This window comes from Rhinolophus sinicus, linkage group LG06 (assembly GCF_036562045.2).
Source record: "Rhinolophus sinicus isolate RSC01 linkage group LG06, ASM3656204v1, whole genome shotgun sequence".
Classification (NCBI taxonomy): Eukaryota; Metazoa; Chordata; class Mammalia; order Chiroptera; family Rhinolophidae; genus Rhinolophus; species Rhinolophus sinicus.
Genome location: NC_133756.1, coordinates 23,150,166 through 23,176,348, shown reverse-complemented (window position 1 = coordinate 23,176,348; position 26,183 = coordinate 23,150,166). Strand labels below are relative to the sequence as shown.

General features: G+C 42.0%; 1 protein-coding gene across 6 annotated transcripts in view; it reads left to right on the top strand.

Moving 5' to 3' along the window:
- YIPF1 (Yip1 domain family member 1) overlaps positions 1-23,820 on the top strand; it is a 29,942-nt gene extending 6,122 nt beyond the window's left edge. For all 6 annotated transcript variants that reach the window (XM_019742830.2, XM_019742828.2, XM_019742826.2 and 3 more), the window contains 7 exons: positions 2,092-2,172; positions 2,419-2,506; positions 12,611-12,727; positions 15,770-15,936; positions 16,298-16,480; positions 20,427-20,524; positions 23,674-23,820. In XM_019742830.2, the coding sequence (XP_019598389.1) occupies positions 2,092-2,172; positions 2,419-2,506; positions 12,611-12,727; positions 15,770-15,936; positions 16,298-16,480; positions 20,427-20,516 (726 nt within the window). In that variant the 3' untranslated portion in view covers positions 20,517-20,524; positions 23,674-23,820. The remainder of the gene's footprint in view (positions 1-2,091; positions 2,173-2,418; positions 2,507-12,610; positions 12,728-15,769; positions 15,937-16,297; positions 16,481-20,426; positions 20,525-23,673) is intronic.
- Positions 23,821-26,183: the final 2,363 nt, after the last annotated feature.

The following is a 26,183-nucleotide window of genomic DNA, read 5'->3' as shown; positions in this document are numbered from 1 at the left end:
CCAGATAAGTACCAAAGTTTATGCTAAATTAAATACCATCATATACTAGATATTGTGACAAGAGCTCAGACGTAGCAGCCTAACTTTGAATCCTGGTCCAGCCAGTAGTAGCTATCTGGTCTTGGGTAAGGTATTTTACCTTGCATAAGCCTGGGTTTCCTCTTCTGAAATATAAGAAAACAGTACATTGACTATTGTCATCATCATCATAATATTAATATTTGTTCAGTGTTTAATAGCTGCCAGACATCATTTAAAGTTCCTTACGTGGGTCATCTCATTTAATCCTCAAAACAACCCTGTATGCCAGGAACTGTTCTCATCCTTGTTTTACAAATGAGAAACCTGAGGCACAGAGTTTAAGTAACTTGCCCCATTACACACAGCTGGCAGGTGGCAGATGGAACTTGACACCGCAGCAGTGTGAGTCCAGAGCTTGTGTTCCTCCCCTCTGTACTAGAGTTAGTGTCCGTGAAGTGCTTATTAAAGTGATTGGCACCCTCAGGAGACAGGAGTGATTATTACCATAGCTGAACTGACTGTATTAGATTTCTCCGGAGAAGTAGAACCAATGGGATGTGTCGATAGAGAGAAAGAGATCTAAGAAGTGGTTCCCATGATTGTGGATGCTTGGCAAGTCTAAAAATCTGATGGAGGAGGCTGGTAGGCTGGAGACTCAGGAAGAAGCTGGAGTTTGAGTCCCAAGGCATTCTGCCGTAGAACCAGGAAAAGCCAGCGTTGCAGATAAAGTCTTGAAGGCAGTCTCCTGGAGAAGCAAGTCCCTCTTGCTCAGGAGATCAGCCTTTTCTCTTCAGGCCGTCACCTGATGGGCAGAGGTCCTAACCACAGGGGAGGGCAATCTGCTTTATTCAACAAGTCCACGGATTTAAATGGAAATCTCCTCCAAAAACACCCTCAAAGAAACATCTAGAATGATGTTTGACCAACTATCTGGGCACAATGGCCCAGACAAATTGATACATAAAATTAACCATCACACTGAGCAAGTTTCAAACATTTAAGAAGAAATGTATAGGGGGAAAAAATCTGAAAGTTGAAAACATTCTATCCATTATCTTAATTTTGTCTGTGAATGGGGAAGAGGATACCAGTATTCTTTGGCCTCGCTTATGGAACATAAGTCTGTGGTGTTCAGTATCTTATATAATATTAGGGCTGGAAAGAGCCTTCAGTTTCCTCTTTCTCAACTTCCCTTCCAAGTTGTGGCTGCTGTCCAAGGTATGTGCGGAAGACAACACTGAATACTTCCCGAAGCAGGCTGTTCAATACCCTAAGCGGCTGCAGCCACTGTTTGGACAACTTTAATTGTGAAAAAAATTCTCTTTTTATTGAACAAAAAGTGTGTGCCTATCGCACCTTCCCTTGTCCTGCAAAGCTTCAGCGTGCCTCTGCATCGCTGTATGAATCCTCTTCAGTTATCTGAAGGTGGCAGTCATGAGTCCTCGCGTGGGGTCTGCATTCTGCTCTCAAGTAGCTATGCTTTTGTGACACGTGACCTTCCTCATGTGCAGTTTTGTTCTTTTGTCAGAACAGCGTATTTTAAGTTTTTAGTTCTTTGGAGTGAATCAATGTATCACATTTTTGAGAATTCAGGTGGTAATAATAGTAAGTATCTTGAGGGGGTGAGGGAGAAAAAGATATTGACCCTGACTGCCTTCTGTATGTCTATGTTTGGTGTGTGCGTATATACCTATATGTATGTACAACACACGTTATTGTACATAATACATATGTGTAATTAATCCTCCCTATAATCCTAGAAGGTAAAACTTGTTAGCTCTACTCTTGAAGTAAGAGAACTAAGACTGAGACAAATCTAGTGATTTCACAAAGCCAATCCCTAGTGGAGGGACCAGGATTTGGAGCCTTTTGGTGTGACTTTAAAACCCACGCTTGTGTTATATCAGGCCGAGGGTTGAGCATAACTATTGCAAAATTGATTGATGAGTGCAAAACAGCTTAGTCTTTCATACATCTTGATTTTCCATTAGATCAGCTCCCTTTCTGTCTGTGTATTTGGAAGAAGGAAATTACTTCTGTGGTCAGTATGTTTTATTTTACCTCTGACAGTTACTTGCTGGACAGAAGAAAAGCTCCCCGTTCTGGACATTTGAATACTATCAAACATTCTTTGATGTAGACACTTACCAGGTTTGTAAACCAGTTTCACCTTTCCTTTAAATGTATTGGAGACTTGTTTCTTCTATGGTTAAACAATCAAATAATGTTAAAGCTTTTGTTACTGGTTATGGTCTTACAAAAGTAAAGGGTTACTAGCATTTGAAAATACTATCATCAGGAAAGCTCTAATAACTGAGTTTTAATTTTACAGTAGTTGAATTTATTAAACTTAAAAAAAAAAATCTTCAGTAGACTTACTGCTATGTTGTTTTCCAGGTCTTTGACAGAATCAAAGGGTCTCTTTTGCCAATACCAGGAAAAAACTTTGTGAGGTTATATATCCGCAGCAATCCAGACCTCTATGGTATGTGTAGTGGCGTTTTTTGTTTTTTTTTTAATTTATTAGGGTGACAATTGTTAGTAAAATTACATAGATTTCAGGTGTACAATTCTGTATTACATCATCTATAAATCCCATTGTGTGTTCACCACCCAGAGTCAGTTCTCCTTCCATCACCATATATTTGATCCCCTTTACCCTCATCTCCCAACCCCCAACCCCCTCACCCTCTGGTAACCACTAAACTTGTCTGTGTCTATGAGTTTTTGTTTCTCATTTGTTTGTCTTGTTCTTTTGTTGTTTTTGGTTTATATACCACATATCAGTGAAATCATATGGTTCTTTGCTTTTTCTGTCTGACTTATTTCGCTTAGCATCATAATCTCAAGATCCATCCATGTTGTCACAAATGTTCCTATGTCATCTTTTCTTACCGCCGAATAGTATTCCATTGTGTATATATACCACAACTTTATCCATTCATCTGTCGAAGGACATTTTGGTTGTTTCAATGTCTTGGCCACCGTAAACAGAACTGCAATGAACATCGGAGCACACGTGTCTTTATGTATAAATATTTTCAGACTTTTTGGGTAGGTACCCAGGAGACGGATTGCTGGGTCATATGGTAATTCTATTCGTAATTTTTTGAGGAACCTCCACACTGCCTTCCATAACGGCTGCACCAGTCTGCATTCCCACCAACAGTGTATGAGGGTTCCTTTTTCTCCACAGCCTCTCCAACACTTGTTACTATTTGTCTTGTTGATGATAGCCATTCTGACTGGGGTGAGGTGATATCTCATTGTGGTTTTGATTTGCATTTCTCTGATGATTAGTGATGTTGAGCATTTTTTCATATGTCTATTTGCCATTTGTATGTCCTCTTTGGAGAAATGTCTCTTCAGGTCCTCTGCCCATTTTTCAATTGGGTTGTTTGTTTTTTTGTTGTTGAGTTGCATGAGTTCCTTGTATATTTTGGATATTAGCCCCTTATCAGAGGCACTGTTTGCAAAAATCTTCTCCCATTCAGTTGGTTGCCTCTTTATTTTGTCGATGGTTTCTTTTGCTGTGCAGAAGCTTTTAAGTTTCATATAGTCCCATTCATTTATTTTAGCTTTTACTTCCATTGCATTTGGAGTCAAATTCATAAAATGCTCTTTGAACCCAAGGTCCATAAGTTTAGTACCTATGTTTTCTTCTATGCAGTTTATTGTGTCAGGTCTTATGCTTAAGTCTTTGATCCATTTTGAATTAATTTTGGTACATGGTGACAGATAGCAGTCCAGTTTCATTCTTTTGCACATGGCTATCCAATTCTCCCAGCACCATTTATTGAAGAGGCTGTCTTTCCTCCATTGTATACTTTTTGCTTCTTTGTCAAAAATTATCTGTCCATATTTATGTGGTTTTATTTCTGGGTTCTCAATTCTATTCCATTGGTCTATGTGTCTGTTTTTCTGCCAATACCATGCTGTTTTGATTATTGTAGCCCTGTAGTACAAGCTAAAGTCAGGGTGTGTGATACCTCCAGTATTGTTCTTTTTTCTTAAGATTGCTTTGGCTATTTGGGGTCTTTTGTGGTTCCAAACAAATCTGATGATTTTTGTTCTATTTCTTTAAAAAATGCCATTGGGATTTTGATGGGGATTGCATTAAATCTGTATATTGCTTTGGGTAATATGGCCATTTTAACTATGTTGATTCTTCCAATCCATGAGCACGGAATGTCTTTCCATTTCTTTGTGTCTTCTTCAATTTCTTTTAAAAATGTCTTATAGTTTTCAGCATATAGGTCCTTCACATCCTTGGTTAAATTTATTCCTAGGTATTTTATTCTTTTTGCTGCAATTGCAAAAGGAATTGTTTTTTGTATTTCTTTTTCTGAGATTTCATTGTTAGTCTATAGGAATGCAATGGACTTTTGCGCATTGATTTTGTAAGCAGCAACTTTACTGTATTCGTTGATTGTTTCTAATAGCTTTTTGGTGGAGTCTTTAGGGTTTTCTATATATAGCATCATGTCATCTGCAAAGAGTGATAATTTAACTTCTTCATTCCCAATTTGGATGCCTTTTATTTCTTTCTCTTGCCTGATTGCTCTGGCAAGGACTTTCAACACTACGTTGAAAAGCAGAGGTGATAGGGGACAGCCCTGTCGTGTTCCTGAACGTAGAGCAAAGGGCTTCAGTTTTTCACCATTAATTATGAGATTAGCTGAGGGCTTGTCATATATGGCCTTTATTATGTTAAGGTATTTTCCTTCTATACCTATTTTATTAAGTGTTTTAATCATAAATGGATGTTGTATCTTGTCAAATGCTTTTTCTGCATCAATTGATATAATCATATGATTTTTGTCCTTTATTTTGTTTATGTGATGTATCACATTGATGGATTCTTGGATGTTGAACCATCCTTGTGCCCCTGGGATGAACCCCACTTGGCCGTGATGAATAATCTTTTTAATGCATTGTTGTATTCGATTTGCTAGAATTTTGTTTAGGATTTTTGCATCTGTATTCATCAGAGATATTGGTCTGTAGTTTTCTTTTTTGTGTTGTCCTTACCAGGTTTTGGTATCAGGGTAATGTTGGCCTCATAAAATGAGTTAGGGAGTACTGTCTCTTCTTCAAATTTTTGGAAGAGTTTGAGCAGGATTGGTATTAGATCCTCTTTGAAGGTTTGGTAGAATTCACTAGTGAAGCCGTCTGGTCCCGGACTTTTGCTTTTGGGAAGGTTTTGGATGACTGATTCAATTTTGTTACTGGTGATCGGTCTGTTTAGATTTTCCAGTTCTTCATGGTTCAGCCTTGGAAGGCTATATGTTTCTAAGAACTTGTCCATTTGTTCTAGGTTGTTGAATTTGGTGGCATATAGTCCTTCATAGTATTCTTGGATGATCCTTTGTATTTCTGTGGTGTCCATGATAACTTCCCCTTTTTCATTTCTGATTTTAGTGTCTTCTCTCTTTTTATCTTAGTGAGTCTAGCCAAGGGTTTGTCAATTTTGTTAATCTTTTCAAAGAACCAGCTGTTTGTCACATTTTTTCTATTGTCTTTTTGTTCTCTATTTCATTTAGTTCTGCTCTGATTTTTGTTATTTCCTTTCTTCTGCTGACCTTGGGTTTCACTTGTTCTTCTTTTTCTAGTTCTTTAAGGTGTAGCATGAGGTTACTTATTTGGGATTTTTCTTGTTTTTTGAGATAGGCCTGTAATGATATAAATTTCCCTCTTAAAATGGCTTTCCCAAAAATTTTGGTAGGATGTATTTTCATTGTCATTTGTTTCTATGTATCTTTTGATCTCTCCTGTAATTTCTTCTTTGACCCAATAGTTCTTTAAAAGTATGTTGTTTAATCTCCATGTATTTATGTTTTTTCCTGCTTTCTTTTTGCACTTGTGTTCAGAGAATATGCTTGGTGTGATTTCAATCTTCTTAAATTTGCTGAGGCTGATTTTATGTCCCAATATATGGTCTATTCTTGAGAATGTTCCATGTACACTAGAAAAGAATGTATAGTCTGTTGTTTTAGGATGAAGTGCTCTATAAATGTCAATTATGTCCATTTCATCTAATGTGTCATTTAGGGCTGCTATTTCGTTATTTATTTTCTGTTTGGATGATCTATCCATAGCTGTCAATGATGTATTTAAGTCCCCTAGTATAATTGTGTTTTGGTCAATTTCTCCCTTTAGTTCTGTTAGTAGTTGCTTGGTATATTTCGGTGCTCCCTGATTGGGGGCATAAATATTGATGACTGTTATGTCTTCTTGTTGTATAGTCCCTTCACCATTATGAAATGTCCATCTTTGTCTCTTGTTATCTTTTTCACCCTGAAGTCTGTTTCATCTGATATCATTATGGCTACACCTGATTTTCTCTGGGTACCATTTGCTTGGAGTGTCAATTTCCACCCTTTCACTTTGAGTCTATGCTTGTCCTTGTAGCTGAGATGTGTCTCTTGGAGACAGCATATGGTTGGGTTTAGTTTTTGATCCAATCTGCTACTCTGTGCCTTTTTATTGGTGAGTTCAGTCCATTTACATTTAGGGTGATTATTGATATGTGAGGATTTCCTGTCATTCTATCTTTAGTTTTCTGGTAAGGCTGTGTCTCCATTGTTTCTTTGCCTTTTGTTGTTGTCTATTATTTCTGTGTGGTGGTATTCTATGATGTTTCCCTCTGTTTCTTCTTTTATTACAGTATATATTTCAGTTCTGGATTTTTTTGAGTGGTTACCCTTAAGTTTATGTAAAAGAAAGTTTGATATTTAGAGTATTCCATTTTCTTCAGCACGCTTACTTTCTCCATTCCCATATTCGGTTCAGGCCTTTACTCTCCCCTTTTTGAGTTTTGGTTGCCACAAATTGTCCCTGTTGATGGTGGTCGAATAGCCTCCTTTAGTATTTCTTGTAGTGCAGGTTGTGTATTAGAAAATTCCCTCAGCTTCTGTATGTCTGGAAAGGTCTTTATTCCTCCTTCATATCTAAAGGATATCTTTGCTGGATATATTATTCTTGGCTCATAATTTCTCTCTTTCAATAGTTTGAATATTTGGTTCCACTACCTTCTGGCTTGTAGAGTTTCTGCTGAAAAATCTGATGATAATCTAATGGGCTTTCCTTTGTAGGTTACCATCTTCTTTTCCCTGGCTGCCTTGAGGATTCTTTCTTTGTCGTTGATTTTAGACAGCTTCAATACAATGTGCCTTGGAGAAGGCCTGTTGGGATTGAGGTAATTAGGTGTTCTATTTGCTTCTTGGATTCGAGGATCCAGTTCTGTCCACAAGTTTGGGAAGTTCTCATCAACAATTTGTTTGAATATATTCTCTGTTCCTTCTCTCTTTCTTCTCCTTCTGGTATGCCCATTATTCTTATATTGCTCTTTCTGATGGAGTCAGAAAGTTCTTGTAGAGTTCTTTCATTTCTTTTAAGTCTCAAGTCTCTTTCTTCTTCCATCTGTGTAATTTCCAGGTTTCTATCTTCGATGTCACTGATTCTTTCCTCCATCTGGTCAACTCTACTACCTAAGCTGGTTATTTCATTCTTAATTTCTTCTATTGAGTTCTTAATCTCCAGAAATTCTATTTGGTTCTTTTTTAAAATTTCAATCTCTTTCGTAAAATGCTCATGTTGTTCTTTGATTGTGTTTCTGAGTTCATTAAACTGCCTTTCTGTGTTTTCTTGCATCTCGTTGAGTTTTTTCAGAACTGCAATCTTGAATTCTCTGTCATTTAAGTCACATATTTCCATATCTTTAAGTTCCTTTTCTGGAGACTTTTCACTTTCTTTCTGAGCTGTCTTGTTGCCTTAGTTATTCATGGCAATTACTGGTTTACTATTTCTCTTCCTAGACATCTACAGGAGTGGCTTCTGCAACAGGTTGATAGGAAGAGGTCTTTCTTTTGTTTTCCAGTACTTTTTGGTAGAATGTTTTATTTTCTCTCCGACTGCAGCCTTTTTTCTCTCTCTCACATTGTAGTGCTATCTTTTCTCTGCACTATTCCAGCTTCTCACACAATGGGGGGATTCCCTGGGAGACAGGCTTCTCCTGTTAATAGTTCGCCTGGGTCACAGGGCGCAGTGTCCGTGTGGGTATGCGGAGAGGTTTTGAAGTTCCAAAGCTCTTCCTGCACCAGATTCAGAGCCCATATGTTTCAGCAGTTCTGTTTATTCCTACAGGGAACCGTCCAGATAGGTGGGGCCTGGGGCGGGGTGAGTTGTGAGAGGTGGCCCAGAGCAATGACGGCGACCACCACCATTGCCGGTCCTGCTTCCACAGCTCCCTCCTCTTTGCCCCTTTGAACTAGTTGGGCTGCGAATCTGTGTCTGCAGTCCACAGTTCTCAGAACAGCAAATATTCTGTTCTTTTGATCTGACACCACTATTGTTTCGCTTCTAGCACCGGGCAGGTGGGGGCGAGGCGAGCTCCGGGAGGGCAGGGAGGGGGCGGCTAGTCTCAGTGCCTAAGGCTCCGTTCTCTGCTCGGCAGTGCGGGCTTAAACCACCGTTTTCAGCCTTCTTCCCTCAGTCTTTTCTCGGAGTTCTCTGCTGTGAGCGTTGGGTTCAGCCGTGTTATATGCTGCCCCCTGAGCCCTGTGGGCCATAAGCGGAGCCCTAGCAGTCCGAGTTCTTCCCTGTCCCGCAGCTGCGGTGGTTCCGGGAAGCAGCAAGCTCGGCGCACTGAGTTCGTTCTGCGTCTTGAGCCCTCACAGCTCCGTCTCCACACTTCTCCCTTCCCTCCTCCCCTGCTCGCGCGATTCGCCCACATGTAGGTGAATTCAGTAGTGGGCCTCTTCGTCTTGCCTGTCTGCTGTGCAGGGAGTCCTTTGTGGAGTTACTGTTGTTCGATTAGTTGTACATTCCAGGGGAGTTTTACAGAGGCTCACCTCACGCCGCCATTTTGATGACGTCAGTCCGTTTTTATTCTTTACCGTGTGCTCCCTGAACTCAGGTGAGCATGAGGGTTGCCTGGAAAGTTGGAGAAGTGTACTGTTGGCAAGGCATACAGCATTTTATTTGACTCTTCTGAGCTTCAGTAGCAACCCTTGGGAAAAATTTTGGAGAAAATGCAATTATCTGCTATCTTAATGCCATGATTACAAGTAATAGTATGTCCTTTGAAAGTCTTTAAGAGACTTTACAAACTTGAGACAAATTAAGGTACTTTGTATAAGAGGAGATGTTACTTTTAGAGGATGTGGGGGAGGGCATGAGTGCGGAGAAGGTGGTCTCACACTTTTTAATTGAGGTGCTGAGTCCCAGCTCTGCCCTCAGGCAGTCTGGCTTCCCTTGGGACTCAGGCAGCAGCACTGGAAGTCTGTAAGAGGGAGGGGCCAGGGAAGAACTGTCACTCCCACCCTCCCTGTTATCTGAGAAAGGTCAGAGGTCCACTCAGTGTTTTGCAGGAAAGCGCTCTAATATCAGTGGGCTTCTGTGTTTGAGGGGAGAAGAGAGCCACCGGCTCTGAGTGCTTTCTGTGTGCTGGTGCTCTAGAAAAGACTGTGATACACGGTCACATTTAATTCTTCCAACAACCTTTTGGGTAGGTATTACCTATCCCAAATGCGGAAGCTGATACTCAGTGAGGCTCAGTAATATATATTCTCAATCCTAAACAGTAAGTATTCAGAGCAATTACATATATTGATTATAAGAAGAAAAGGAATTCATGAGAATCTACTGTGTCAATCAGTATATACACTGCTTAATCCTTACAACAAGGCTGTGCATTCAGCACTATTATCTCTTTTTTCCATGTGAGGAAACTAAGGCTGAGAGTCGTCAAACTAAAAAAGTAGAACCCGAACCTAGCTCAGTGTTACATAAAGTCCATATTTATCCTATTAGACTAGAGGTTTTAGACTACAGAAGCTTTTCATCAAATGGCCTGGATGTCCAGTACCTAAAACCAGTAAACGTGGAACTACTCTGGTGGAGGTTAAACAGAGGCCCACTGACATTCAGCTCCCTCTCTCTGCTGCAGTCCCAGGATTCCGTCCACACAGCTGGAATTCCTGGAGCTCCAGTGAGTGTGGAGTGAAAACCATGGCCTTGGTCCATGCCGCTCATCTAAGCGTTGCCAAGTGGGTTCTCTTTTTGGCTCTCTCATTCATTCTTACTTCTAGTCTGAGAGCTTCTTGAGAGGCAGGCTCGGTCTGAGTAATACGTGTCATCAGTTCCTAGCAGAGGGCTTGCCACAGAGTAAGTGCTCAAACAAATTTTTTTTTTTTTAATTTTTATTAGGGAATATTGGGCAACAGTGTGTTTCTCCAGGGCCCATCAGCTCCAAGTTGTCCTTCAATCTAGTTGTGGAGGGTGCAGCTCAGCTCCAAGTCCAGTCGCCATTTTCAATCTTTAGTTGTGGGGTCACAGCCCACCATCCCATGCAGGAATTGAACCGGCAACCTTGTTGCTGAGAGCTGGCGCTGTAACCAACTGAGCCATCTGGCTGCCCCTCCGGAAGCTCAGTGGCAGCTCATTGTCTTCAATCTAGTTGTGGAGGATGCAGCTCACTGGCCCATGTGGGAATCGAAACGGCAGCCCTGTTGTTCAGAGCTCGTTCTCTAACCAACTGAGCCATCCGGCCGCCCCTCAAACAATTTTTGAGCACCTTATTTTGTGATAGAGACTGAGGATTCGAAGATAAAGTCATAGTCTCCACCCCCAAGGAGGAAGAAAAGGTAGAACAAACATCTGGTGAGCACCCTACAAGTGCCTGTTTCATTTCTCACACTCCAAGGTAACCTTATCTCACAAAAGAGAAAATGTGAAGTTTGTTTTATTCTTTGCACACTTCTGGATGTTAGAAACATTTTGTAGTATAAAAATGCGTAATACAAACTAAGTTAAGGCTCTCTCCCACCCCTATCCCATAATAAGAGTAGGAATTAATCAGGAAAGAGGAAGAGAGAAGGCAGTATGAAGCCGCTGCACGCCTAGGGTGATCAGGTGGTTGTTGTGTGTCTGGAGTCCAAGCTTCTTTCAGGCCTGAGTGCGCTAGAGGCACCGTGTGACTGTGTCTGTTGTGCTTCGCTGTATCCCCAGCACTTCCTAAGTACTCCAGGGCCCAGAAGGTAGTGGGTACTTAGTCAATAATGGCTGGTAGGATATGGTATTCTCTGCTTTCCAGTTATGGGTCCTATAATATTTTGGCCACTGTGGTCATGTGCTGGGATGGTGTATGGATAACACATGGTCTGTTTTGTTCATTTGTTCTACAAAGCTTTTGGGGATTTTTAACTTGTTGGTTGTAAGGTTTGGAGGTTTGTTGTTGTTGTTTTTTTTCATCTTTTTTGTTTGTTGAATCTTGTATATGCTAGGCACTCAGAATATTATGGTGAACAAGATTTAGTCCTTGCCTGTAGCAGAGAGCTTGCAGGCTAGCGAGTAAACAGCAATATTTGGAAAGTTGATGGTGACTCTTTGGAGCATCCCAGTTGAGTGTTTGTGCTCCCTTTCCCACTTTCAGGGTCCAGTGTGGCTTTGAAAGTGCTAACCCATTTCTGCTGGTCATCTCCTCCAACACAGTAATTTTCTTAATTTTATGATATGTCAAGGCGCCTGCAGTTGTCCCAAAAGGTAGTGAAAAATATTAATGAAATTCATAAAATGTATTAAAATCTTTTGATTTAAAATTGTATTTGTTCTAATAGTACTTTTTCTAGATGGGAAGAAACAAGGTGTTCATGAAATTAAGCTCTATGATGGAAGGGATTTGCAAAGCATGGTGTACTCATCCACAAACTGGAATGTTTTATAATCACTAAAAAAGAATTAGCTGATTTTTATGAATAGCTATGGTAGAATCTCTAGGATATATTAAGGCAAAAATATATTAAGGTGAAAATATATATGTATGTTGTCATTTGTATAATCATACGCACAAATAGGCATTTGCTTATATGCCTATAGAAATCTCTGGCAGGATTCACTAGAAAATGGTTACAGTGGTGAGCTCTGGGGAGGGGAGATGCATAGCTAGAGCATAGAGAGGGCAGAAAGTTACTTTTCTCTCTATTCCCTTTTATACTTTTTTGAACACTGAATTATGTGCATGTATTACTTTTTCATTAAAAAAATAAATAAAAAAATAAAGCCTTAAACACCCCCACACATACACACACCCACGCACATGCACACACACCCATGGTGAACTGGTAGATCAAATTAACTCTTCCCTAAAGTGTTCTGCCTGCCCTAATCTTCCATTTAGACTTCAGAAGGACATGTCTAATTTAAGTTCTTTTTCACTGGCATTAACATTTGGCACTTAGATAACTTTTGCTTTTGCTTTCTGTGTCCTGATGAGGAAGGTTTCACAAAATGTTCATGACTTTTTTTGGTGTTCTCCAATAAAAGAAGCTATAAACAAATCAGTGTCTTTATTCACCTAATTTTGGGAGGTATTTTGGCCTTTGCATTCCAATCCCCCCATCTTTAAGGCAGCTAATTACTGAGTTGTGTGTTCGACCTTTCAAAAACGAAAATTCCCACTAAATGAGTATTGAATGCATGAAAAATTCATTTTCCTTTGCTTATATGACTAGGGCTCTAAGGGAGCTGTAAAAGTCTAAAGGCTGGTGCTTCATTTTCTTGTTTCTGAATCTTCTGGTTTCCTTTGCAGGCCCCTTTTGGATATGTGCCACATTGGTCTTTGCCATAGCAATTAGTGGGAATCTTTCCAACTTCTTAATCCATCTGGGAGAGAAGACATACCATTATGTACCCGAATTCCGAAAAGGTTGGTCAATAGCTTGACTCATTTGGAATGCTGTCATTTATAAACCATGAGTTCTTTTCATCCACTGAGCTCTGAGGCCCCGTGTCTAGGTGCTGCAGCCATGCTTTCTGTATTTCAGGGTTCAAACTACCTACTTCCTGAGAATTTACCACCCATGTATTTAAATCTACATAACCTTTTTTTCTAAATTGTGGTAAAATATACATAGCATGAAATTTACCATATTCACATGTTTAAGTGTACAATTCAGTGGCATTAAGTACAGTCACAATATTGTGAATCCACTAAGTCTTCTGGAAAACTGTAAAGGAATGCCCAATAGCACTTGAAATTTATCCAAAGAAAAATGTACGAAATACGTGAAAAGCAATGTGCATGAAAGTCTCCATTGTAGCAATCTTTGTGTCACCCAAATGTTGGAAACCATAGGGGCGTTGTTATTTAAGTCATGATGACTCTGCTAGCTAGGTCTGGAGCCAGGAATTAGGAAGCTCTAGAGCAAGGTGGAAGAGTGATCACCCAAACTGATGCCTGTGCTGTTAGCGACTTTGTTAAAGACACAGTCTAGGTCAGGGCTAGAAGGGAGAATGCAGAAATCAGGGTGTCCATGCTGTTATGGGCTGCTGGATGACATTTGTGTTTTAAAACGTCCTTTCTTGTGGTAGTATTGGATAATTTAAAAAACAAACCATAAAACAAAACAAAACAATTTTTAGGGACTTGCAGATGACAGCCACCCCAAAATGAAGAAGTTTGGCTTTGTAAAAGATGGATCCACCTTCTCAGTTCTCTCCTTCCCTCCCTGCGTGCTCTCCTGTCGAGAGGCTGTATATAGACTGTATAAGAGCATGGTCTCTGGAACAAGGTCACTGGCTTCAAGTTCCTGCTCTACCACTCATTAACTTCTACTTTGTCGGGCAGGTTATGTCATCTCTCTTGGCCTCAGATCCCATATCAGGGAAACGGGAATAATAATGCCTATGTTATAGGGCTGTTGTAAGAATAAAGAGTTGATATAGTATGTAAAGCAGTAGTCAATATTTGTTTATATATACACATACACCTATATGCATGTATATAGAGACATGTATTTACCTGTGTGTGTGTATCTGTGTGCCTCTCTGCATCCTTCCTTCTTTCTTCCCCTCTACCCTTCATGCTCGTTTTTCCTTCTTCTCTTTCCTTCTCCATCATTGAGTCAGACCTGGATTCAGTCTCAACTCTATTTGTCAAATGGAGTTTGAGTTTAACTTCATAAATGTTATCCATGAGATAACATACATGTAGCTTCAAGTAGCTCAATGGTTAAGCAAAGAAAAGGCAGGTAAATGAGTATTGCTGTAAATGGCATGTGTTAATTTCTATATCCAAGGTACATATAGGTATATTGACGGAAAAGAAGGAGTGAATCACCCTGCCCGAAGGTCTGGAAGCTCAGGAGAGTCTTTATCTTTTCTTACCCTCTTTGGCTGGGCATCCCAGTATCTGGGAGTCATGGGATATATGTACCAGTAAGGTAGTGATTGCCTCCATCAATAAACAGTTTTCTATTGTACATTAAGAGTATAAGCCACACATCCAAGGGCAGATCCTGCATCCACCACTTATTATTTGATCTTGACCAAACCACTTAGCTTCTCTGATCCTTTTCCCTTATCTCTAAAATGAAGTTATAGAATATATGAAATAATGTGTTTACAAAAAAACATAAAAAGCTAATTACTGATTGAGCATTTATTATGTATCAGTCAGAGTTCTAAGTATACCTGTTTTTACGCATTTAAAATTCATTTACTCATGTAAAATTCTAATAATTTTATAAGGTAGTGTACTATCATCATTCCCATTTTATAGATGAGGAAACTGAGGCAGGGAGGTTAAGTAACTCACCACCCAGAGTTACTTAGCTATGAGTGGCAGAGCTAGGATTAGAATCCATAAAGTCTGCATCCAGAGTCTTTGGCCTTGACTGTTACACAATGTTGCCTGTCAGTAAAGCACTCAGTATAATGCCTGGCACCCAGTGGCCAGCTGTAGCCATAGTAGTAATTCCCTTCCCCTTCTTTTAGTTGTCTAAGAAAAAAGCAGTATGTCAGCAAAATTGCGTTTGGCTTAATCAGGGAGTTCCCAAGGTGAAAAAGCTGCTCTGGGCAGCTAACAATATTTTGGACAGTCACATGTCTTACCAGAGTCTGACCATAATTGCTACGGGTGCCTTTGTTGTTGCCAAGCGTGGTAAGTGAACTACCTGCTGATTTTTGTGTAGGAAGGGCTGGTGCCTCGGGCTTAGCCACACATTATGACCCTCCACTCCAGAAGGGGGAGAAATGAAACCTCTAGGGTGTGCTGCTGCAGCTGGAGGCGGAGGAGGGAGGTACAGTAATGTACTGAACATGGCTGTTCTGAGAAGCCGCTAAATGGCTTTTCCACCACAGAGCCAGAATTATTTAAAGAAGAAAGTGAAACTGGAGAATATTTCAAGCAATTCATCAATAAGCTGGAACTCCCTATTTCAGAGACAGAAGGAACTCTAAATAGCATGCAGAGCAAGTTAATCTGTACCCAGGGCATTTTAATAAATTTGCTAAAGAAATCAGTGTCAGCTCTTGTTATACTAGGAAAGAGGACATGTTCTTCCAAAGGGATAGTTGGCTTTTATTTGATTGAAATGCTCCAGTATATTTGAACATTTGTAGTATGGCCCTCTGAAGTATTTCAGTTACATGATTCAGTTTTTAGTAACTAATTTAATAGTATTTAAAATTGTTATTAAACAAATTTAGGAAACCGTATGAGAGACTACTGGTCATCACCACAAAGACAAATGCCCAAGATTCATCAATTCAGCAGATTTTTAGAGTGCCTACTATGTGTCAGTTAGTGTGCCAGGCTCAGGGACGATGAAAACCAGTAAGACGTGATCCCCTGGTCCAGTGAAGTAGAGGGACGTGTTAGGAACTAGGTCCAGTAGGGTCTTGGAAATGCTCTGCTAGTGCATTCAAGGCTTGGTGGGGATTAAAACTTGTGTCCTGTCGTCCTCAGTGTCCATAGCAGCCACAGTCATCTATGCCTACGCCTGGCTGGTTCCTCTCGCACTCTGGGGTTTCCTCCTGTGGAGAAACAGCCGAGTTATGAACATCGTTTCCTATTCGTTTTTGGAGATTGTGTGCGTTTATGGATATTCACTCTTCATTTATATCCCCACAGCAGTAAGTACCACACTTATTCTGAGTAATGCTCTGTCCTGGGTTGAAAAATTTAACCAGCATCATTCTTTCTAGCCTAACACTGATGTGTGCTGGAAAAACACCCTTTGAATTTAGAAGTTCAACATGAATGGGGACTGGGGAGCCAAGTGCCTTCCTTCACTGGATCTCAAGCCCTTGGTTATGAAAGCATTCCCCTCAGTCTGCATGCTGCTGCTGTTTCTCAGGCTGTGCTGAGAAACCAGAGGCAGTGGGGCCCCAGCGCTGATTGGCTCATGGGCCTTTGTAAACACATGTGCCTGGGATGAACAAATGCCTCTCTGAAATGCCTCTCCAAACCCCTCCCCTCCCTCTCTTCTTTCAGATACTGTGGATTATTCCCCAGAAAGCTGTTCGTTGGATTCTAGTCCTAATGGCCCTGGGCATCTCAGGCTCTGTCTTGGCAATGACATTTTGGCCAGCTGTCCGTGAGGATAATCGGCGCATCGCGTTGGCCACAATTGTGACAATCGTGGTGCTTCACATGCTGCTTTCTGTGGGCTGCTTGGTATGTCTCATTCTCGTGTTCTGCTGGCTTGAGAGGCCAAGACTGAAAGGCCTCAACCTATTAGACCCGATGGTTCTTTGAAGACTGGATCCATGAAATAACTAGTTTTAGATAGATTCTCCTGGATGAGAAGTGGGAAATGCATGAGAATTTGATCTTAATCTCCCACTTTACCTCGTTTCTGAAGTTTGGTTAAGATGTGGTGTCTGGCCAGAGGAAGTAGGGGTGGATGAGTGTCTATAAATAGGATTGGGGAGCGGGGAGGGGGGAGTTCTGCTTTTGGATACCTTTGTTGGTTTTCTGCACATACCTGGAAGGAGTTTTGAAATTTAAAGCTTTATAGGTGGAAAGCTTGAGAATGGCATCAAATATAGGAAAGGGGGTTTATTTTTAAGGTGAATAAGATTTAAAATAGTTTTTGAGTTTGTGCGTTTAGGTGTCTGTCTTTTTTTAGGGAGAGCATGTGCTTTTGAGTCAGACAGACCCAGGTCGAAGCCCAGCTCACTGACTGGCTCTGTGGGTTTGGGCATGGTAATTAGCATCTCTGAATCTGAATCTGTAAAATGGGTATAATAGGTCCTGCCACAGAGGGTTGTTCTGAGGATAACATAAAATAATAAAGCACATAACGTAGAACTTGTCTCATAAGTGCCCATAAATTAGGTCCCTTTCCTTTTCCTTTGATCCTAAGGAGACAGGGTTTTGTATCTTCTGTACATGTGGTGCTCAAAAATGGCTGTCCATGGCCTTAACAAGGCCTGGCACAGGTTTTGAAAAATCTCCGAGTCCAAGAATGTAAGGTCAGTGATGAAGGAAAGGACATGCCCTCTGGAAGATGCCCACATAGCACGTGTCCAGACCCTTGGTCAGGCTTTGCAGTTGTGGGATGAAATATTTCTTTGGCACTGTTTGATCTTTAATATTTTTGTGTAGACAACCGTGGTCTCATTAAGTGCATTAATGAGATCCCAATACTTTATCATTGAACAAGTCTCCTAAAATGTGCCAAGTTCTGAAACAGAAACCTGATTTACACGCACTTAACATGTGCCTAAGCTTTAAACCCTTGAGATAGGGGACTGTTGGTTTGACTCATGGCAGAGGGACACTGTTAATTTCTGGCACTTGGAATCTCTGGCTGATCCCTTGAAATGCTGCCGTGACCCTTCTGTGTGCTGAAGAAGAATGTCCTTTTCATTGTAACTAACTCTCTCACTGTAACGCCTCTCACTGGTGTCTTCCCATCTCTCTTCTGAAATTTCCCCCCATTATATACCTGGTTGAGAAGTTGGTGAAGAGAAAGAGGCAGGAGAAAAGGCATGGCCTTGTGTGGTTCTGTAAAGAATAGAGAGGAGCAAGGCAAACTGGACAGTGGAGCAGGGAGATGTGGTTGTGGTGGTGGTGGTGGTTATCCCATTTCATCTGGTACCTGTGGCCAGGGAGTTTATTTTATGCCTATTACTCCCTTTTGGTGTAAATGACACTGAGGGTAGGATTTAGCTGCCCACCTTGATACTCAGGAACTTCCGAGAGAGAGACTATCGTGAAGTGGAAAGAGCACTCGACTGGGAGCTGCTAAGGCAAGTGCCTTGGCTCTCAGAACCTTGGTTTCCTCATCTGCTAGGGAGGTTCTGATTTCCGTGGGCTCTTGTGAGACTCAATGAAATGGTTGTGAAAACCCTTCATAGACTGTGACAATTTCTTCAGATGTAAAGAAGTTTCTAGAAGAGCCCTGTGTCATCAGCAGCTGTCAGGGCCACTCCTGCTTATGCCTCCTGTGTGCCCCAGGAAGAGCGGTCCAAGGTCACACAACTCAGAAAGACTAGGCCTTTGCATTGGTGCTTCGCACTGGCCTCTTCCCATCTTTCTTCTGAACTTCTTACCTACTATATACCTGGTTGAGAAGTTGGAGGAGAGAAGGAGGCAGGAGAAGAGGCGTTGTCCAGTTTCAGGGACTCAGAGGAGCAGGGCAGAGGGACGGTAGAGCAGGGAGGTCATTGTGGGAATAGGACTTCTTGGAGGGGAGCAGAGTTTCCTTCTCCTCAGGGAAGGAGCCAACCCATGATCAGGTGTGTGGTGAGGGGCCCGCGGTACTTGGGGTTTTGTTCTACACATGGGAGATCCCCGCCTCCTTTCCCTTCTGGAGGAGGTGTGCAGTGCAGCAGGGCTGAAGCGGAATCAGGGGATGGGTTCTAGTCCCAGATCCATCACTGTCTGCTTTGCTTATGTCCGCTCTCTGGACCCCTGCCTCCTCACTTAGAAAACGCTGTAGTGACATTTTTACTGTTGTAAGGATTGAATGATATGTGCAACATGAAAAATATGACAAGCTGTACAAATGAAGACATTATTATTATTGGAAGGGCAGGGCGTGGAATTGGCAGGGGAGTTATTTGAGCCGGGGGGACACTGGCTGAACTAGATAGCGTGGTCTCCTCACTCCCCCCTGGGGAGCATGACTGATGTTTTTGCCTTAGTGTAGTGAAGCATATGACAGGCCTACACCTCCTGAGGTCCCCTTGGGGCTGCACCTGTACACGATCTCCCAGTTGGTACTGGCACACACCTGGCAGGGATGACTAAGGAAGCAGCAGAGGGTGTGTCCTTGGCTGGGATGATTGGAGATATACGAGCCTTTTGAAGTGGTTCCCGCTGATAGCAGTGGGTTCTGTGCCCTAGTATTTGTGGAACTAATGAATCCTAGAGTTATACCTTGACTTAGAGATCGTTTTTTCCGATCTTTTCATTTTACAGTTAAGAAATCTGAGACCCACAGGGGTGGAGTGACTTATCCATGTGACTTAGGCACATGTCAAGTCCATGGAAGAAAGGCATTGTTCCTGCATGGTGGGGGCTTCGTGGCTCAGCACCCCTGCCAGTTAATCAGTTACTTGGAGGGGCCCAACACTAGCAACATGGCCCCGGTCTCCCCTCCTTAAGTTAGGGACTCTTCTTTCCTGCCTCAGAAAACAGCTGCTGGAAGGGGTCAGGGGAGGAAGACTTTTAAAACGAATAGAATTACTCTGGGAATGTGATAAACTAGAAGGAGTCTGCAGCTAGAAACTTTCTGAAATGGTCTATTGAGGAGTTACCGCAGAATATGTTCCGGGAAAGCTCCAGCATGTCGTGTGGGTGCCCCCTTCTGGCTAATAGAGAGCAGAACTGGCGAAATGGTTCTTGGTGGCTTTCTATCTTTTTACCTTTCTAATGCCCTGCCTCCAAGGGGGAGTCAAAAGCGTGCGGTGGTCCTTGATTTATTAGCAGTTCACCTTTCCTTTGAAAAACCAGTGTTCAAGGCTAGTGAGGTTGGTATTTCCTGGACTAAAGTTAGGATTCTCAGACCTTGGAACAGGTGAGAAGATTATCCTTAATGTTTTCTCTTTCCCACCTCCTGATTTTTGACACTTAAATTGTAGATGGTGAGTGGAAGCACTTACTAAACCTTTCATTTCCAAGCTGAAGACTTATGAGGCAAGGCCTGCCTAGCACTTTCTTTTAAAGGTCTTTGCAGAGAGCCTGGCAAAGTCAAGAAGGAGACAGTCTTTGGAGGAGAGGCTCTATCATGGAGTGATGACGAGCTTGAGCTTTAGAGTTAGAAAGACCCAGTTTTGAGTCCTGGCTCCACCACTCGTTAGCCACGTGCACCTGATTGAATGATAGCCCCTCTGAGCCTCAGTTTCTTCATCTGTTAAATGAGGCTAATAGCAAACTCACGGGGTTGTTATGAAGATTAGGTTATATGTAGAAAGTGCTCCATAAATGGTAATGAAATTTAAAAAGGCACTCACAGTTGAGTGAGACAGACAGAAACAGACGCTTGTAGTTCACTCAGTGCGATGACCTATGCGGTGGGAGGAAACCTAGAGGCCACAAGAGCCCAGAAGTACTGTTAGCGTGGAGTCCAGGACAGTTTTTAATTCCCTGTATGGTTCTCCTTTTTTGGCAGGCATACTTTTTCGATGCACCAGAGATGGACCATCTCCTAACGGCTACAGTTGTTCCAAACCAAACAGTTGCAGCAGCCAAGTCTAGCTAACCAGGAAAGTAAGAAATTACATTTTTATCTCCTTGCTGTGTGGCATGGTAAAAACTGGGCAGGTGCGTGAGTTCTGTTCCACTTAGCAGAAGAACGAGAGGGCCAGAGCCTTGCAGCTCTTTGTACAGTGCAGTGTGGGGTGTCCATGTGCTTGTCTGTCCATGTGTCCTTCCTGCCGAAGTCTTCAGTTGTGGAAGCCACATGAGCTGGCTTTATAGATGTGGGAAATACCAGCCCTGTGATTCTTCTACCAAAGGAGCTCCTGCCTTTCGGTCCAGCATCCCCATCTCCTCTCCTCCCTTTATCCCCTTCCCAGCAGTACAATGTGGGTTTCCTCCATTTGGGTGCAGTCCTGGTGGTTTCTCCTGGTTTCCCTGTGACTTTTCAACCTTGCTTCAGGCTCTGAATATGACCTTTGTCGAATTACTAGTGGGTTCTTCAAAGCGTACAAATTCGCATGCCTGGTTTGTTCTGTGGGCCTCTGATGATTCCACTGTCAAGGGTTAGCTTAGTGGGTCAGAGTACAGGAAAAAATGTCAATTCCTCCATGGCCTGTTCCTTGCCTCCCTGTTTTACCTCCTCAGTCTGCCGAGGCTGCAGTCATGCTGAACTTCCTGCCATTGCTAGAACTCTTCAGGCCTTTGCACTTGCTGTTCCAGATGTCTGCAATGTTCCTTCCCTTCCAACAGTCAACACTCACCTTGTTACCGCATGACACCTTGTATTGTACATCACAGAGGGCGTATTGTTTGAGCAGGGTGCTGAAGGTTAAGCAGAAGCAGTCAGTTACCCATTGTTCTGAAAAGAGTAGTCAGCTGGCCGTGGCTTTTGGGGAGGTGAGGGCGTAGGCTGTTCTTAAGGGCATAATGAGGCCATATTATTGAGAACAGAAAATATGAGCCCAGTTGTAGTTGTAGAGGGACAGAGGTAGAGAAAACCATGGTGACAGTTGCCTGGGCCCCTGCAATGCTGGCCCAGAATGCCTGACAGGCCCTGGGGAGGGGCTCTTTCAGCCTGCACCTGAGCTGAGACGACAGTTCCTTCCTTACGTCTTGGTTATGAAGGCTCCAGAGCAAATGTTCCTGGTGCTGTAAGCCGTAAGAGTCAGAAGCTGGCATCTGAGCATGGCCTGGCCCTCGGGGCCCTTGCAGACCTCCCATCCTGATTTACACGGATTTGATACTGCCGGGCTTTGCTCAGATCTATAAACTTGGGTGTCAGTTCTTCCATTTGGGTGTCAAATCTCCAAATGAGATAGTGATGAACAGTTTCTTTGGAGTCTCCCTGGCAGAAGCATCAATCGCTTTGCCAATGAAAGGGGCTGTTCAGAGCCCCAGGCCCTGCAGATTTACGAGCTGGCTGTGCCCTCCACTGTAATCTCTGGACTCCGAGCTTTCACTGAAAAAGTATGGCTTCTAATCTTGCAGATAACCTTCTTCATGTAAATCTGTGCATTGGAGAGCTTAGCCTGGAATGGAGCACTGGGAGAACATTAACCCCTTCTCTGCCTGAAACCTCAGGATCATAGGGGAGCCTCCAGTTACTTGTAATCAGGGAAGTTACCCCTACAGAAGTCACTGAGATGTTATAAAGACTATCTGACTTCCTTCTCTCCTTCCTTTTCAAAAATTATCATCTGAGGGCCAGTGTCATTTCTTCTCTGAGCCAAAATCCAGGTAAAGCCTGGAAACTACTTAGAAGGTTTACCTTGGCTTGAGGAATCGAGTATTTGAAGGGCCTCATCCAGATTGAGGCTGCCTTCCCAGGGTTGTGACAAGTGGGTCTGTCCAGAGGAATGCAGCCAGCAGACAATTACATTGCAGTGTGAGAAGGGCTTTAATAGATAAGCAAAGAGCTCCAGGAGACTCCTTTATAATTAAAACCCTCTTGATTTGATACACAGGGTTTATAGGCAATTATCCTTTCACTCATTCATGTCAAGAGTGTTCATTTCATAAACCAAAGCTACAAACCTTTTTACTAGGTTTATACACATCAACTCTTTCATTCTGAAATTAGCTTTAATTCAGTGCTATAATCCTCTTAAACACAGCATCCAAGCTGCATGACTTCACACCATGGCTGACTCTGTTCTCTGCCAGCCCCTTATTCTTTTCCACACCATGTCTGACACGTCCCTGCCGAGAGAATCCATGGGCTATGTCTTTCTCTTATATTCTTCTTTGTTCCCTTTCTCTGAGGTAAATTGGGAGAACCTGGCGTGGCAAGTAGGTCAACATAATAACTTTTAATTCTTTTTTTAAACTTATTTAATAGAAAATTTTAAATATAGTCAAAAGTAGAGTGAATGGTATAATGAATCCCCATGTACTCATCACCCACTTTCAACAGGAGTTACCTCCTGGCCAATCTAATCCATACAACCACCTTTTCTGCCTGTATTATTTTGAAGCAAATCTAAGATATCCTATTATTTCATCCATAATATTTAAATTCTATATCTGTAAAAGATACCCTTTAAAACATAACCATAATACTATTGTCACATCTAAAAAATATAACTCCTTAATATCAAACATACTTGTGTTTGAATTTCATGTTGTAGTTGGTTGAAGTAGCTCTTAAATGTCTTTTAAATCATAGAATCCTACTCCGTCTTCCTCTCTCTTCCCTTTTGCCATTTATTTGTTGAAGAATTGTTTATCCTGTATGTTCTCACTATCTAGATTTTGCTGATTAGATCTCTATGGTGTAATCTGCAAATTGGTGGTTGCATTAAAGCTTTGATCAGATTCAGGGGCTTTTGGGGAGGATTTGAGCAAGACTGCTTGATATGTGCTGTTCAATTCTTCCATCCATAAACTCATAATACCTAATTATTTCTTTTTTTGATATTAGTGGCCATTAATAAGTAATGGCTATATCTGTTAATTCACTAGGGGTTTCAACATGGCCAGACTTCAATTCTACCTTCTTTGTTTATTAACTAGAATACTTCTTTTATAAAACTTCCCTTCACCTACTGTTTGGTTGTCCAGTGATATAGTTTATATAAGAAAAGCAGTCTGGTAGGGGCAGACTCCTCTGGTATTGAAGTTCTCCTTTAAACATAAATAAATACGCTTTTCTATAATTTAGCTCCTTTCTGTACGGGGGAATCTTTATCTTGAAAGTCACTCTTTCTTTTGTTTTTCAGTCCTCTTTTGGGTTTTTCGGAGTGTGGTTCTTTTGGACACCAAAGCCAGCAGGAAAACTGATGGAACGGCACCAACCGCTAACATCTGGATGGTTCCGCACGGAAACCTCATCACCTATTTAATAAACGAAAATTAAATGTTGTTCAGCACATGTGTCTTTCAGCTCTTCTTTCCCACCTGTCGATGGTCATTGTGACGGTGCGCTGGTTTGGATGAAATACAAGGGAATGGCTTAGGCCAGCTCAAGTACCCTGCCATTTGCCTCTCACGGTCATGTGATGTGCTTCACGTTAGGTGTGCCCTTAATACCTGAAATGGATCCATCCTAACTTGTGAGGTCTTCTCAGTGTACACATTTCCTAGGTGATCTCTTCTCTCCAAATGCTTGCCATTCTAATGTGGCCAAACAGCTGTGAACTTTGGTTGGGATTCACTGGGAGCCTAAAAATTTATCTTTGGTGACCTGATACTGGGCAATTGAACCCACTGGTGGCAAAACAAATACCTCACGTGACATCTGTGCCTGCATTTCATGATTTTGACCTCAAGTTCTTCCTCGATGTTTTGTCTTTAGCATGCTGGAGGCTGCTGAGAATCTGATTTAATGTGCTAGCTGTGGTGGTCTGGGGGTTAAATTGAACATCTGAATTTTTCCTCCTATAAGTGTGGAACAGTGGGTTTAAAGAACATGCTCACTTATAACCTATTTTGACAATGATTTTAGAAAATTCTTTTAGGGCACTTTGAGTACCTCTTCAAGGTGGCATGACTTCCGGGCTAGATGCATTCAAAGGAGAAACCAGTGACACCTCCAAGGTACTGTTTTATACTTTATATTAAAAATGCACACCGTCCGGGAGGCTGAGCTTCTGCCAGGTGAGGGCTGACGATTCCCCACCACTCCTGTTATCTTCTTCAGGACAGGAGTTCCCTGTGTGTTTCTGAGCCGTCTACAAAGACACATTTGGATTTAAAAGGCTGACCACGCAGATAAAGGGAGACGCGCACAAATTCAGGTGGCAGTGAACGTAAGGTCACCTTGGCAAACCTCCCATCCAGTGCTGAGTATCCCCCCAATAATTCACTCAACAGATATACATTGTGTACCTACTGCGTGCTGGTCATTCTAGTAGGTACTGGGGCTGGAGCAACAAACAAAACAGACAAGGTCCCTGTTCTCGTAGCTCTTCCAGTCCAGCGATCACTGCTAAGTGGTTGCCAGCCTCAGGCTCTCCACGGCAGCCATTTTCTCCTGCCAACAACTGTTCTGTTAGAAGCTCCTCTGCTGTTGTCCCTGGTTGGTCCTAGCTCTACCCCTGCGCCTCTTAGAACAAGTCTGAGCTTTTTTACTTGGTTAACTTCAGATGTTTGACGATAGCTGTTCTGTGCCCCACAAGTCTCTCTAGCTAAGTATTTCTTCCGTCTTCAAGCACTCTTCAGAGAACTTGGTGTCACCCTCTGTACCTCCCAGGCACCCTCTGAACTGGTAACCTGGCTCGTTCTTTCTTTAATGCTTAATTCCTGCTGCCCAAGGTAGCGATTCTTATACTTGTGGATCCTGTGAATTGCCCTGTACCAGCCATCTGCAACATCCCCTTCCTGTCGCTTACCAAATGTGGCAGGATTTTTCTCCTGTTGAAGAAAGGAGCACATTGTAAAATTATACATATATACATACATATATATATATATATATATATATATATATATATATATATATATATATGTATACATACATATATATGTGTATATATGTATGTATGTGTATATATGTCTCTGCCCAGTTCCAAACAACAATGTTTTATTTCTTGCTCATGTTACAAATCCGTCACAGATGGGCAGGGAAACTCTGCCCACTCTAGTCACTCAGGTCCCGGGTTCAAAGGAGCAATCACCATCACAAATATTATCAGTCACTGTGCCAGAGGGAAAGAGCTCGCAGGGTCTTACAATGGCAATTAAATCTTTCCAAAGACTCCCTAAAACCCTTGTAAATGGGGGTATTAGGAGAATCTTTTGTTCTAATATTTGGTCTTTGACCCCAATTCCTAACACAGAGATCCTAAATCCCTTGGAATTTCCTGGGTGATGGAGCATCTTTTGTAATGAGGAGACTCTTGGGGGGCTCCTAGATAGGGCTGGTCACCAGAAAGCCTATGTCATGTTTAGCAGTTTGGAACTTTCAGCCCCACCTCCCATTCTTCAGAGAGAGAAGAGAAGCTGCAAACAGTGTATCAATCATACCTACAGAAGGAAGCCTCTATAAAAATCCCAAAAGAACAGATTTGGAGAGCTTCTGGGTTGGTGAACAAATTCATGTGCTAGGAGTGTACCCCAACTCTGGGAGAGACAGAAGCTCCTGCGCCCAGGACCATTCCAGACACCCTATGTATCTTCATCTGGCTGTTCATTTGTGTTCTTTAAAATATCCTTTGTAATAAATATCCTTTGTAATAAATGAGCAGTAGTAAGTAAACTTTTCCTGGGTTCTGTGAGCTGCTCTAGCAAA